Genomic DNA, 16,026 nt, shown 5'->3' with positions numbered 1-16,026 from the left:
CTCTCTCTCTCTCTCTCTCTCTCTCTCTCTCTCTCTCTCTCTCTCTCTCCTTATCATATTCCCACAGCAATCCTTTGAGATAGAAGTTACAATTATCCCAATTTAACAGATAATCTCCTTAACTGAGACTGAGAGGAATTAAATGAGTTACCTAGGGTCATATGATTAGTAAATATCTGAGGCAGGATATGAATTCAGGTCTTCCTGACTCCATGTCCAGCACTCTATCCACTATGTCACCTACCTGCCTTATCCTTCTTCTGTGTGATAGCCTCCTCTGTTTGTTTCAGTTTCCTCAACTATAAAGCGGGGATAACAATAGAACCTCTCTCCCAAGGTTGTTGTGATCATCTAATGAGATAATCACTGTAAAGTGCTTAGCATGGAGCTTGACATGTAGGTGCTCAATAAGGTAATAGCTAGCATTTATATAGTAGTTCCTACATGCCAGATACCATACTAAGGTTTTTACAAATATTATCTCATTGGAACTTCACAACAACCCTAGGCAATAGGTGCTGTTATTATCCTCATTTTACAATTGTGGAACCTGAGGCAGAGATTAAGTGACTTGCCCAGGGCTACAGGGCTAGTGTCTGGGACTGCATTAGAATTCAGGTCTTCCTGACTCTGGGGACAGAGCCCTATCCACTGTGTCACCTAGCTGCCTAATAAATACTTTCCCTCACTCCCTTCCTCCCTCCTTCCTTCCTTCTTCCCTCCCTTCCTCCCTCCTTCCCTCCCTTCCTCTTTTCTTTTTTTTTTTTTTTTAAAGCAATTGGGGTTAAGTAACTTGCTCAAGGTTACACGGCCAGTTATTATTTCTGGGTGTGGTGCTGAGTATCTGAACCCCAATTTGATCCAGGTCATCCTGACACTGGAGCCGGTGCTCTTACTCGCTGAGCCACCTGGCCGCCCCTAAGCAATCGGGGTTAAGTAACTTGCTTAAGGTTACACGGCCAGGTGTTTCTGGGTGGGTGCTAAGTGTCTGAGCCCTGGATTCGATCTCCAGGTCTTCTCAACACTGGAGCCGGTGCTCTTACTCGCTGTGCTACCTGGCCACCCCTCCCTTCCTCTTTTCTATCCTTCTTTCCTTCCTTCCTTTTTTCTCTCCCTTCTTCCTTCCTTCCCTCCCTTCCTTCCTCCTTTCTCTCTTTCCTACCTTCCTTCCCTCTCTTTTCCCCTCCCTCCCTCTTTTCTGTCCTTCCTTCCTTTCTTCCTTTCCTCCTTCCTTCTGCCTTCCCTCCCTCCTTCTTTTCTTCCTTCCTTCTTTCCTACTTCCCTCCTTCCTTTCTTCCCCCATTCCTTCCTTTGTTCCCTCCCTCCTTCCTTCCTTCTGCCTTCCCTTCCTCCTTTCCTTCCTTCCTTGCTTCCTTCCTTCTTTCCTGTTTGAAGACAATTTTCATATTACACTTCCCTAAGTCTTCTTTTCTTTTTGCTTGCACTTCTACTTCAGGTTACACATGATCTGAGTCTGGATTTCAACCCAAGTCCTCCAATTCTAAGCCTGGTGTTTTTCTCCACTATATCATACAAAGGAAAAAGCTCTTCTTTTGGGGGCCTTGGATGTATTTTTGACTTCTTATCAAAATTACGATGAATATAAATATTTTCTCCAATAGCTTGACTGGTGCCATCCTTCTCTGGTCCTAGAAATTCTGTCTTCTTTTCATCTCCTCTGGCCAGATTTTGGCCAATGCTCTCTAAAGACTATCTCTAATCCCTCCACTTTCCATAAACCATAATAGATTCCCCAGACTGTCCATCTTTTTTCTTCTCTATCTTTGATTTCTTAACAAACATCCTTTGGTTCTATGCATATCTGTTCCCAGAACGACACTACCCACCTCGCCCCCATTGGGGCAACTGGCCTATTATATTTCCCTTCAAATGTCAAAGATCTAGTGCTAGACAGGATTTCAGAGATCATCTGGTCCAACACCCTCATTTTACATATGAGAAAACTGAGACCAAAGAAAAGACTTTGTCCTCCCTTTGTCCCTCCTTAATAATAGAGATTCACTTATGTTTGTATTCCTTGTGTCTGGCACATAGTAGGCATTTAATAAGTGACTGATTGCTCAAGATCACACCACATTCAGGGACCCACTAAAACATGTATCACAAGTTTTCTCTCTACTTCATTATCTTCCAACATCCTTAGGGACTCCAATATTCATACCGATGACTGACAGTATGAACTCTCCACTCCTCATCTTCTTCAACAACCCAGACTCTCTTCTCCTCCTCATTTCAGCGCCACACCCACTAAGTCAGTCACTGTTAGACTTCACCATCTCCTGGAATTAATTATACCAGCTCCAAGAGATGCTCACCAAAAGCCCGGTGATCTCCCACTTTTTTTTCCATTCCCCTAACTTCCCCAGGCATAGACAATGATTAAAAGGAGAATTTAGGAAACATGGGAGAACACCTCATCCTCTCCTGGGCAAGGGGGAGAATTGGGACCAGTCATCTTTTGGTTGGGGCAAGGGACATTGTAATGTTATTGTTAAGTTTTATAAGACAATGCAGGTGGGAATAAGAGTGAGGAGAGCTTATATTCATTCTACAGCTGGGGTGGTGTTTGTTGAGGAGAATCACATGGGTTCATTGAGTCATGTGAATTTCATTTTGTGAGTGGGTGGTGAGTGAATACAGTTTTATAAGGATGGATTTGGAGGGGTCCAAAGGTCCGTTCTGGAGAAGGAAATGGCAAACCACCCCAGTACCTTTGCCAAGAAAACCCCAAATGGGGTGATGAAGTGTCAGACATAACTGAACAACAAAGAGCCCTTTCAGATTAAGAGTCATGGGCCTCCTTTGGACCTCCATCTAGCCCAGTATCCTCACCTTTACAATTTCAGGAAAGGTGACAGACCTCACACCAGGAGAAGCAGAAAAGCAATCATGAAAAAGAGTGAGTGAGATCCCAAGTAGCCCTAGCTCTTGCTAAGGGCTATGTGTCTCAGCTGATGAATTCCATTCTCTCTCTTCTCTCTCCCCCAGGATCTGTAAATCTGAATCAGCTGGTTTTCCTAAAGTGAAATAAAGTACCAGGAGTATTTTGAGAGAAATCCTTGGTGTACTCACCATATGCTACATCAGTGTTGGGGAGCAGATGCTGACTGTCTTCATCTTTCCCAACAGCAACTGTCTGGCTGTCTTGAATTCCCAGAGCATTTGCTCCTTCTACAAAAAAAGCAAATGGAAAGAAATAAGTGACAATGTATACAACCTTTCTGTCTATAGCAGGGGGTTCTGAAATAGTTGTTTGAAAAGTTGAGGTGGAAAGTTTTTCTTTTGCTAACTGTGAACATAACTCTTCCTATTTAGTACTGTCCTTCAGTTCAGTTTTTTATAAGTCTTCAGGGGTAAAGAACCTAGAGCCTTGGGGACATCTTTTGCCTTCTAAGTCCTCAAGTGTGGCCCTTTGACTGAATCCAAACTTCACAGAACAAATCCCCTTAAAAAAAAAGATTTGTTCTGTAAAACTTGGACTCAGTCAAAAGGCCACACCCAAGGACCTAGAAGGCCACAGGTGGCTTTGAGACCACAGGTTCCCCACCCCTGGTTGGTTGCCTATGTAAAGGCTATTACTTTTAGGAATAGATAAAGATATTTAATTTTAAAATGCTTAAAATTCCAAGATGGGAGATGTTAAAATGCACCTGCTTGGGAGAATGAAGAAGGGGAAGATGTGGGCAATAAAGCTTGATCCCTACTGTGTGCCTTCTCCTTTTTTTCCATCCACCTTTTCAGCACAACCTATTGGCCATGACTGTGGGAAAAAAGGAATGGAGAGGGAATGCTGGAATTTTCTCTCTTTCTCAGCTTGGTAGCAGCCTAAGAAAAGGTAAGACTACTAAGGGGATGGGGACTGCTTAAGCAGTCACTCCTTGCCTTGGCTATCCAGATGTGTAGAAGCCCCAAGAGACCAATTCCTGAATCATAGTAATGCTCATTTATATAGAGCTTTAAAGCTTGCAAAACACTTTATATGCATCATTTCATGTGGGTCCCACAACAGCCCTCTAAGATAGGTGTTATTATCACTTCTGTTTTACACATGTGGAAACTGAGGTTCAGAAAGAATGACTTGCCCAGGGTCTCACACCTATTTGAAGTATTTGAAGCAGGATTTAAATCTAAGGTATTCTGATGCAAAGTCTAGTGTGTTTTCCTCACACAGTAGAGCCTTCTACCTACTGATTCAGGAAGGGATTTCACTGGAATACCTGAAAGGCCCTATCAGACTCTGCATTGATGAAACTCTTTCACTGGGTACCTTCTACAAGCTTAAATGGTTGCGCTGAAGTAGAAATCTCAGGTAAGTGAAATCTTTGATGGACATGCAATGGTTGCTAAGTGGGACAGCCTACAGAGTGCTGGGCCCAGAGTCAGGAAGACCTGAGTTCTAATTCACCCTCAGACACTTACTAGCTGTGTGACCCTGAGCAAGTCATTTAACCTCTGCCTGCCTGTTTCCTCATCTGTAAAATGGAAATAATACTAGCATCTACCTCCCAGGATTGTTTAAGGATCAAATGACATAATGATTGTAAAGCATTTAGCACAGTGTCCGGCATTATGTGCTATTTAAATATTAGTTATAATTATAATCATAAAATGGGGACAATCGTACCACCAATCTCCCTTCAATTATTGTGAAGATTGAATGAAATGATACTTGTTAAGTGTTTTGCAAACCTTAAGGCTGTACAAAAATGCTAGCTGTTATCAGTCTCATAAGCAGTATTTCTTTATGTGATGGAGAAGAGTTGCACCATTTCTTGATACTGACTCTGCTCTGCATGTGCTAATACTGTAGTCCTAATTCTTTTCTGATAGTGTAAATACTTGCACATACTCAGCTTGGCAGCAGACACTCAGAGACTTGTATTTTATAGCTTCCAAAGGGTAAAGAGGATCTTTTTGAATTTTTGTTAGGAGACCCCACATCTCTATCTGCATCAGTTACTTGTAGACTGCGTTACCAACCAGCTCCCTGGTTACCACAATGAATAATAGAAAAGTACTAAGTCAGTTTTCTCATCTGTAAAATGGGACCAGTGGTGGTGGGGATCAGGATACCCTCTCTCAAAGGTCCCTTCCATCTCTACAGTTGATTCTATGATTATATGGTTGTGGACCGGCACTTTCTCATTCACAGAGGAGGTGGACAAACCAGATGAAGTTTGTGCAGAGTACTCACTGAAATAATCTCCTCAAGTTCATGCCACCTTCACTCCACTCCAAAGAAAAATGAATGCAAAGAACTAGAAAGTACATGATGACTACAGATGAAAAGCCTATGTCCTAAAGGAGACAGTTTAAGCAAAGAGAAATCACTGGAAAGGCTATTATTATCCCACTAGTCCTAAGAGACCTTGCCTTCTAAGTGAAAAGCAGCAATGGCCATTAACTATTATCTGTTTCTAGTGTTTCCCTCCCCAACCCCTACTCCTCATCCCTCCCCCAAGCCTTTGCATAATGTGGTAGGTGGTAGAAATAGCCCCCTACCTCCCCACTCCAGGTTTGTAGCTCACATCTATTAGCTGTTTCCATGGGATCCAGAGCTCCCTGGAGAGCTCATTACCACCCTGGCCCCTCTCCTCCCTTCTCTTCCTGATAGAAATCTCAGCTCCTTTTCCCCCCATGGATGGTGTCCATAAGGTACAAGCCTATGGAGAACAGACACTGTCTTTTGGTCAGGGCTCAGCTCCTTGACCTAGGCCATGAACTAGGGTCCACCAACACAGTTCCGGTGAGGAAAAAATTGGGGGAAATCTGAAAGGGATCTGCTCCCTGGGAAAATGGTCAGTTCCAAATCCCTGGGAACATTACAGCACCAGCCTAAAGGAATCCTTAATACAAGATCACCATCTCTACTACAATTTCCTCTCACCTGCTTTATCTATCTAGTTTCAAGTTAAGGACTTTCAGGAACACACCCTAGCTCAACATATATTCAGAGGTATGTTCCCAACTCTGAACTAAAAACATGTTGAACTTTATGAGGCAGCTAAGTGACCCTATGAATACAGTTCTAGGCCTGGAGTTAGGAAGACCTGTATTAAAATTTGGAATCAGATGCTTAAAAGGATTACAAAGGAAACCATTTATACAGATAATACGGTTATCAGAATATAAAAGAAGTAAAAAAAAAAACAACAACCAAGTTCATTAACCCCAGATTAAGAACCTCTGGATGAGATCATCTCTCATGGCCCTTCCAGCTCTCAGTCCCATGACCTGAGTCCTCATGCTTGTTGGGATCACAGGATCACACAGTGCTGGAGCTGGAAGGGACCCCAGAGCCCATCTAATCTGCTGCCTTGATCATTTTGCAGGTGAAGACACTGAAGGTCAGGTGATTTGCCTGAGGTCTCACAAGGAACAAATGTGAGAAGTGGGATCTGAAGCCAGAGTCAATATTTTTTCCCTCGTACCTCGATACCTCACTGCATCTGGAGTCATCTCCAGTCGTCCTGATCTGTGTCTTGCCAGTGGACACAAATGACCCCAGATGAGAGTGAGGCTGATGACTTTGCTCAGCACAGCCTCACTTAAATCTACTTCACTTGCAAGTCAAGACAGCACCCTCCTGATGTCATTAGTCCCTTTTGAGAACAAAGGACAAACAACAACTTCCCACTGAAAGAAATCAATGTGACTGAGATTCCGGAGTGCTGGGTTTGACGTGGGCATACCCTAGACTATCTCACTGATAGCTGATTGGATATAGGTGTTATGGGAAGGGGAAACTCTAAAGAAGACGCTAAGGGGAACTTAAGGGACCAGAAAGATGGTGACACATTTAAAAGAAAGACTGAGCTTTGGAGAGACCCCTGGAAGGATAACATGACACTTCATCCTTCCCTTGTGTGGAAAATGACAAAATAAGGAGTTCTGTTCATTTTGCTGATGTTTGGGTTAAACCCAAGAGTATTTCTGGGGGAAAAGCCGCCAGAGCCTGAATATATTAATGACTTAAATAAGGAACCTGCAGACAGAGAGATGGTTTTTTATCAGGTTCCTCCCCCCGCTGAAGATTCAGTCTTGTCTGAAGTCATCAGTTTCTCCCTCTGGTTAGCTGTACAGATTTAGAAAGCTTTAACTATAATAAGCCTCCCTGAGGTCAATGGGATAGCAATTTATGTTATATTACACTATATTACTTCATATTATATTGTATTACATTGTATATTACATTACATCACTTTATATCAAATTTGAACTTGGGTCTTCACTCCAGAGCTAGCTCTCTGGGCACTATGATGCCATCTAGCTGCTCCAGAATCAGTGCTCTTTCTACTGGGCCACCCAAGACTGAATCAAAACAAGTTGAAATAATGAGTGATGGAATAATTACGTGTAGTCTATATAAACACATGTACATGGAGTAAATACCATTAGAATTGTTCCTAGAAAAAAGATTGGCACTTGCCTGCTAATGGGTAATGCTGCTCACATATTTTTCTTACCTCTATTTTCAAGATTTTCAGTTCTCCCCATGATCTCATTTTCTGTGACCTGCAAATTCTGAATCAGGAAATAGGTGGTCATCTTCCCTTTTCCTTTTACTTCAATTTCACCCCTCTCAATGATCTCAAACCCACAATTTTCCAGAGCACTGTAAAAGATAAAGAAGTCCACCATATGTCAAAGCTAGTAGATACACAGGTTGGAACAAGTATAAAAGGACTGTCAGGCAGGAGATGGCTTAGAATTCAGGCATCTGCCAAATTACACATCTCTGCTACTAATGAGCCCAATGGAGGGTGGAGAGAGGACAAGAATTTCCTCCTTGGGAACAACCCTGGTCACACTGCATAGGGATGGAGGAAAGTACTACAAGCAGTTCCCTATAGTCCTCTCTTCCTGCCCACCTTCAGCCTCAAAACTGGATGCTTCTTTTAAATAACACCCCCTCTGTTGAAGCAGAAATCACCAGTGTAACACATGAAGGCCTGAAATCATATCTGATCATAACATTACTATATATGGTTATGCTGACATCAGAACTGGCTTGACACTTTTTATCTCTCTTCATCCCTTTCCTCTACCTTATCTGAATTTGAAGTAGAGAATGAAACATGTCAGATATAATATTGCTGGCACCAAGAAAGATGTAGTTACAGGGTAAGAGCAGAGTATTTTATCTTCTTTATAGTGCTCTAAACTCCTTGAGGGCAGGGACTGTGCTTTACTTAAGTTTATTGGAAGAATAAATAAAGGAATGAATGGCTACCTGTATGTAGTGGGACTGAGATGCACTTTGTCGGGAAGACCATGGCTCTCCATCCTGGAAGCTGTGTTCACTGTATCTCCAAACAAACAGTATCGGGGCATCTTGTCACCCACAACTCCAGCCAAAACTGGTCCTGTATGGATCCCTACCCTGATCTAGAAAGAGAAGAATCCACTTCATCACAAATTACCTAGTATTGGGCACTTACATTTTGTGAATTGGTTTTTGTCCCCACTGTGAGATTATAAACTTATCAAGGACAAATAATTTGTTCTATACATCTTCATAACTGCCACAGCACTTTGACCAATGACTGACACATCAAAGGCATTCAGTAAAGGCACAAAGTAGGTGCTTAAAATGTTTCTTGACTTACTGAATAACCACTAAAAAAATCAGGAATTTTCCCTAGTGGAGAAGTTAGCATTGGACATTTTTCCATAAGACCTGACATCTATATGTAGAATGTAAACAAAAGAATGTAAGTTTCTTGGGGACAGGAACTGTTTTTCTTTGTATTTGTTTCTCAGCACATAGTATAGGAAATAGCATATAGTAGGTGCTTAGCAAATACTTGATGCACATACTGATAATGAGGTTGACACACGCATTGCCAGAGCTAGCTCAGTGTTTGGGAGACTCTGAAGGAAAGTATGGGGCAGAAGAGATATTAGACTGACTAACAAAATGAAGGTCTACAGAGCCATTGTGCTGACCTCATTGTTGTATGCCTGTGAAACCTGGACAGTCTACCAGGGCAATGCCAGGAAACTGAATCACTTCCATTGGAATTGTCTTAGGAAGATTCTGAAGATCACCTGGCAAGATCAGATACCAGACCTGAAGTCCTTTCTCGAACTGCTAAACATTTGAATTCTACTTCATAGAGCACAGCTCCGATGGGCTATGTACATTCTTCAAATGCAAAATGTATGCTTGCCAAAAAGACTATTTTATGGAGGACTCACACAGGGCAAGCACTCACTTGGTGGTCAGAAGCAGCGATACAAGAACACTGTCAAGGTTTGTTTTTTTTTTAAGCAATTGGGGTTAAGTAACTTGCTCAAGGTTACACGGCCAGGTTTTTTTGTGTGGGTGTTAAGTGTCTGAGGACAGAACCAATCCCGGGTCCTCCGGACTCCCAGCACCAGCGCTCTACTTACTACGCCACTTGGCTGCCCCTTCTCAAGGTCTTTCTTAAAAACTTTGGAATTGATTGTGTGACATGGGAGACACTGGCACAGGACTGCTCAGCATAGTGTGCCCATATGAGAGAAGGTGCTGCGCTCTAAGGGCAAAGTGGAACTGAAGTAGTTCAAAAGAAATGCAAGATGCGCAAATTTAGAGAATCCACCCCAAATGGTCATGTGGACTATTTGTTCCTGAGCTGTGGTAGAACATTCTGAGCTCATATTGGTCTGATCAGCCACACTCAGACACACTGAAACTTGACTCTAACATAGTGAAGCCATTTTGGTCCTCTTCAAGAATGAATGACAACAACCAGTGATGTATTAAATTGAGACCATTTGAATTTTCTTCTTTCCTCTTTCAATTCCTCCCTCCCTTTGTTCCTTCCTTTCTTTGATACTGATGCTTGAAGGGAAAGGCTTCAAAGAGAATAGCAGAGTTAGGAAATGAGCAGCTAATTAAGAAAATAGTACCTAAAATAGAAGTTGGATTTTTGGTTCATAGCTTAAAATACAGAAACAGGAGACTCCTGATCAGAAATGTATGACCTCACAAGGTCTGGTAAGAATATATTTGTGTTGGGTCTTGCAAAGCTGATAAAAATATTTTAAACTGAGAAGGAAGAATGAAAACTACCTCTTTATCCATGAATCTAAATGCCATAGAGAGTAGCTTCAAAGTAGGTAGAAGACAAAGACAGACAAATGGAGTCAAAATCTCAGGGTTTTAGTTGTCTTTCCCTCAAATTGCCTCTGACCTCTGTGTTTTATCCCAGCTATGATTATTTGGCTTATGTAAGTCTACAACCCCAAAATATCCTCCCCCAAGTACATTCTGGGGTACAGGTGATTCTGTGTTCTTGGAAGTTGTGCCCCTAGAACCCAAACCCTGGAAGATTTGGGGACTTAGAGCTGACATGAACTTTAGAGGTCGAGTCTAACACCCTCCAATTACAGATGAGAAAACTGGGTCCCAAAGAAGGTAACTGATTTACTCAGAGCCATACAAGTAGTAAACCTGAGAGAGAGATGTGAATGCCCTTCCATTTAGGACAGGAAACACAATGACTGAGTTCCCTACTGGTGCTCAGTCCCCGAAAACCTTCAGTGGTCTCTGTTCTTGTTCTAGAATCTGTTGTGCTGTGTACTGATGACATCATTTCATGACCTTCCTGTATAGCACTATGGGAAAGCTGAGCAGATGTTTCCATTAGTGACCAAGTGGTAGAAGCAAGGTCATCTGACTTTCTTATTCTCTTACTCTCTCTGGCCCCATTGGCTGCTGCCAGCTTCCTATGTCAGATTAGAGCTGAAGATTATCGATCTTGATCTGGAAGAGACTTCAGCAATCATTTAGTCCAACTGCATAATTTTACAGATGTGGAAACTGAGGCCCAGAATGGTGAAGAAATGTGTTGACTGTAACATGTATAGTAAGTAGCAGAACTGCAGATTGAACTCAGATCCTGCAGCTCCAAGTTTGGTGCTCTCTCCTTTGGGCCATGGTTCTTGAGCAATGCACATCCCCCACAAATGGGAAATATTGATTTATTTTATTTTTTTAGTAAATATGATCAACTTATGAATAAAATAAACTTATGCTCTAAAAATATGAAGTAGAAAGGACATGGCTTATGGTATGGTAGATAGAGTCAGGAAGGCCTGGCTTTTTGATACTTACTACGTAACTATGGACAAACAATTTCACCTCTCTGGTCATCAGTTTCCTTATCTGTAAAATGAAAAGATTAGGCTAAATGACCCTTAAGGTCCTTGCTAGTTCTAAATCTATGTTCCTTTAACAGATAAGCCCTGCATATTTCCAAATAAGAAAAAAAGAGCTATTCAGTTCTGCCCTTGTTTACAGGAAATAGGATTCTTACAGTGAAGTTACACATAGATCCGAATATTCTCCAGTCACTTCCAAGAACCTGATTTAAGTTGTGGTGAATTTGGGGCCAGCAGCCTGCTAATTTCTCTGTCATTTAGGAGTGTCCTCCAAAGAGAGGTGTAGTCTGAACAAATCACACCATTTCAAGACGTGCCTGTGCACCAATGAAGTAACTGCAATGCTGTCATGGAATGCTTCCCATCATGCTGAGCACTCATCTGCTTGGTACCTGAATGGGTTCTCCAGTAACAGGATTCATCACTTCTCTTGCAGAAATTCTCATCCCCAGGGCAAAATTAGCGACTCTCTGAGCATGGTTTTCCACAGGCACTGGCACCCCACCAACCACCATGTATGCATCACCGATTGTTTCCACCTGTGAGGGAAAAGGGAGCCTGGTCATCTGTTTTTCACAAAAGACGGCTCACATATTTCATCTTTTTCCCTTGTATTGGTACCAAGGATCAAGTGACAACTTGTGACTTTTTGCTGAAGGGGAGGCGCAAAGGACATGGAGAGTCAACAAGGCCATTCTGCCTTTCGCTGGGAACAAATCCTGGAGAAATGAATTTCCTGTTGTGGCCATATGGTACTCTACATTGAATAGCAAATTATTGGGAGTGGACCTTCTGCTAAATTGGAGGAGTAAGAGAACCACTCTCTGAGATTAAAGTACTCTCTTGAAGGAGGATGTTTAACTCTTCCAAGGCATGAGAGTTCCATTTGAGTAATGTGCTTTTCCTAGACCTTCAGAAGGGTATCCTAACTGACAGTCATAACTAATTTTAGTACCCAGTGCAAACAAAAATAAGTAGGCCTTCAAATCATCTTTGTAATTCATGATGTAGAAGCAACATATGAAATATTTAGGATCAATTTGTTAAGAAAGGGGAATTGGGTGCTATAATGATTCATAGATAGGTATTAGGAACAATGTTGGTGATTGCTAGGTTCTTATTTTAACAAATTATTTTTGCTAACTAGGTCTAAGCTCCTAGTTGGCAACTAAATAATTCTGAAGAAGCACAGATGTTAATTTTTTGTGTCCTCTAAATTTTGGCACACTTCGGCAAAGCCCTGGTTCCCCTGTCCTAGTTATGATTCTGTTGATAGAGTAAAATATCCTTATCCGACCCACCTCTTAACAAAGGGAAGGAAAGGGAAGAGAAGGAAAAAATGAAAAAGAAAGAATAAAGCCTGTCCAAAGGAAACTCATAGTAAACTATTATACATTACAGTATGAAAATTGATTTTATTGAATTTAAAAATCTACTATCTGATACACAAACTCTTACTTTGTAGACATCATGGACACTGGTTAACCGGTCAAATTTTGAATACATTGAATTCAACATGTTCACTATTTGGATAGGCTCACAAGCAGCACATATGTTGGTAAATGTCACCACATCACTGAAAAGAATGGTGCATGTTTTAAATTCTCCTGCAACAGAAATTGGATATTAGGTATCAATGTTTGAATAGTAGTCCAATGGTTAAATATTCCAATATTGAGGCATTAGGTAAATTCTCTGGGAATATTTTTTTTTAAACAAAATCTACTTGGAAAGATAACTGAATGGGAGAGCACTTTTTTCTTCAGTGGTTGATCAAGTATTAGTGGTTTCATGAAGGCAGAGGAGAGTAGGAGGAGAATGAGGAAGAAGAAAATAATGAAGAAGAAAAACAAGCATTTATTAAGCACCTACTGTGTACCAGGCATTATGCTAAGCACTTTACAAGTATTATTGCATTACCTCAACCATAGGAGATAAATGCTATTATTATCCCCATTTTACGGTTGAGGAAACTTGAGGGAAACAGGTTAAGTTTGCCCGGGGTCCCATAGCTAATGTGACTAATAGCTCATAAGTATATGAGGTTAGATTTGAACTCAGGTCTTCTTCATTCCAGGCCCAGCACTCTTTTCTCTCTACCACATAGCTGCCTAGGAGAAAAAGGGAGCTGAACGTAGAAGAGTTTGGGGAAGGGAGGAAGAAAATGAAATGGGCACAATGCTTAGGCCTGGCTGAAGGGAGAGCTGCTCTCCAAAGGGTCACATGCTCCAGTAACCAAGGGAACAAGGAACTCCCTATTTTGAGACAGAGGATCATACTAAGAAATGCAGGATGGCTCCCCAAACAGGTTGGAGGGTCACGTAGCTTCTTCCTGCTTTGCCCAAAGGGTAGGAAGAACATTGAGAATTGAGAAAGGAATAAGTATTAATATGTCCCTGTGCCATTATGTTATAAGTACCTCTAATAAAGAAGTTTCTAATAGCTAACTATGTCATTGAAATACATCAGCAGCCACAGAAATATTGCTGTATGTTTTACCTGTCAATACCTTTGTTTCCAAAAGTTTTCTCTTATTGAGCTGAGATGAACAAACTTATGTATATAACATAATCTCTACCCTTTCAAGTCAGGAAGGGATTGCTTAATGTCTGAATACATTTATCAATTGTTTATTGATCCTTCCCTTCAAAGATGCAGGAGGACACAGACTTGTGATTTCATTGATACAGGGAGCTAGAGAAGGCAAATCTCTCTACCAATGCAACTCATAGTCTTGGAGAGTTGTCTAGACACTAGAGTGCAAAGAATTGAATGGACTCACCCAGAGTTCCACAGCCCATATATGAAGAGACACTTGGATGCAGATCTTACTGACCCTGAGGCTGGCTCCCCATCCACTACCTCTCACATTTCTCCAAAGGTCTCAACTCAATGGCACCCAGGGCCTGAAAGAGCTAATGAGCCTCTGAGGGAACCACTTAAATACTGCTCAATTTTCTATTTAAATATTGCTTTTTTAATGGTTTGTTTTAGAAAAACTACTAGCCTTTTTGGAAATCTTTCTTTTCTAATTTGAAATTACTTGAGAGGCAAGTAATGAGTTAATTGGGTTATAAATCTAGAGCAGGACAGGACTTCAGAGGCCATCTACCCCTCTTTTTACAGAAAAAGAAGCCAAAGCCCAAGGAAGTTAAGTGACTTGCCTGAGTTTACATAGGTAGTGAGAATTAGAGGTGAGATTAGAACCCAGAGCTTCTGATTCCAGTCATGTTCTTTCCACCATACTATACTATGCCTCTTGAGTTACTAAGTCTTAACTTGGAAACATTGCCTTGATAATAGTAAAAGATTAATGGGAAAGGACTCTGCTTTGCTATTTACTTCTGTAAAACTTATTCTAAATACCATTTTTAATACTTGGTGTTTGTAGTTTAGTGATGGGAGAGGCAATGTGGCATAATGTGAAGAACAGGGAATTTGGAGACAAAAGATCTGGGTTTAAATTCTGAGTATGGTCCTTCTACCTCTATGAGCTCAGGTACCCTTTGGACCTTGGTTTCCCTATTTGTAAAATGAAAAGATTGAACTAGATGATCTTTAAAATCCTATCACAATTTTAATCTTATTCAACCGTTTTTTTTTTTTTTCCTGGAAGGCACTTTGTTTTTTGTTTGGTTTTTTTTGTTTTTTGTTTTTTATGTTTTGGTCTTTATTAATTTGTTTGTTTACTTATTCAAATGTTTTAATAAGGAGATCCATATTTGGAAAAAATAAAAGATAGAAAAGATAATTGACTGGATAATCATCCTAATTCCTTTCTCTCATGTTGAAATCTGAATGCTTGAGCCATGAGACCATAAATAAGGTACTGTGCTCACTTGATGGTAGTATCCTCATTGCAGTTAATTTCCAATTGGAAATAAATACTTGAGGGTTAAAAATGTAAAATTAAATATAAAATTATGACAAACACCAAAGGCCTTCACCATCCAGGAGTAGCTTGTTCACCCAGAAAGATTCTTCCTGAGTTAAATTTGGAGCAGTTATGTCATTTTCTATTCAACAAAGAAGAAGATGGAAACATCAATATGGTACCACTCATGACCCGTCAGCAGTCGAATAAGCTTCCAACCCAAGCTCCTGCATGAAATGAATCAAATCCAGTACCTGCTGCTACCTTTTTGCCTTCTTTCAGCTGGTTTGCTATATGCTCAGGAAGCATTGCATACAACAATGTTTCTGTTTTCTTCTTTTCTATAGCTAAATGTTTGGAGAGGATTCGGAGCTCTTCCTTCTTTCTCTCCAACTGATTAGACAATTCAATTTCAGCCAGTCTCTGCTGGTTCAGGAGTATGAGATCCCTGGTGGTATCATGTCTGGCAATATCAGAGATGTACATGTGCTGCTCCTCTAGCTCCTGGAGGCTTCGGAGTTTGGGGGAGCAGAGATATATCATGCATTGCAGGGACTCCATCCAGATCATCTGCCCTTTGAAAACAGAACAGAAAGAAGCCGTAATGTACCAGACGCCCACCACCATTGGGACATGAGGAGCACCCAGAGGTGAACTTTCCAGGCAACTGATCCTTTCAGGTGCTAAAATATCTCATATGAATCATTTCATAGAAATATTTATAAAATATGGTATTTACTTCCCCAATTTATTAAATAAAGGTTCTTGAGCACAATTTACACTTTTTTAATGACAAAATTGTCAAGAGATGACAGGGAACATGACATAGAGGAAAAAATATGTTGAGAATAATAAGACCTCCACTTTTACAGGGATGAGATTCTCAGGCAATTCAGTTAATTTTTTTAGCCCTCAATTTATTCATCTAAGGAAGTAAAATGTTGGACCAGGATGTCTATAAGGTTCCTTCTACCTGTATA

The 16,026-nt window shown here is 40.9% G+C and overlaps 1 protein-coding gene across 1 annotated transcript in view; it reads right to left on the bottom strand.

Moving 5' to 3' along the window:
- The window catches only part of LOC138142536 (guanylate cyclase soluble subunit beta-2-like), a 53,030-nt gene that overhangs the window by 14,292 nt on the left and 22,712 nt on the right, over nucleotides 1-16,026 (bottom strand). The window contains exons 7-12 of the mRNA XM_069063596.1: nucleotides 15,301-15,621; nucleotides 12,631-12,779; nucleotides 11,565-11,711; nucleotides 8,255-8,409; nucleotides 7,488-7,636; nucleotides 3,094-3,189 (exon numbers count right to left, since the gene is read on the bottom strand). Of these exons, the coding sequence (XP_068919697.1) occupies nucleotides 3,094-3,189; nucleotides 7,488-7,636; nucleotides 8,255-8,409; nucleotides 11,565-11,711; nucleotides 12,631-12,779; nucleotides 15,301-15,621 (1,017 nt within the window). The remainder of the gene's footprint in view (nucleotides 1-3,093; nucleotides 3,190-7,487; nucleotides 7,637-8,254; nucleotides 8,410-11,564; nucleotides 11,712-12,630; nucleotides 12,780-15,300; nucleotides 15,622-16,026) is intronic.

This window comes from Petaurus breviceps, unplaced genomic scaffold, assembly GCF_028583685.1.
Source record: "Petaurus breviceps papuanus isolate PSGF00001 unplaced genomic scaffold, PetGlider_PUasm1.0 90594, whole genome shotgun sequence".
In the NCBI taxonomy this organism is placed as follows: domain Eukaryota; kingdom Metazoa; phylum Chordata; class Mammalia; order Diprotodontia; family Petauridae; genus Petaurus; species Petaurus breviceps.
This window is presented reverse-complemented; position numbering and strand designations above follow the sequence as displayed.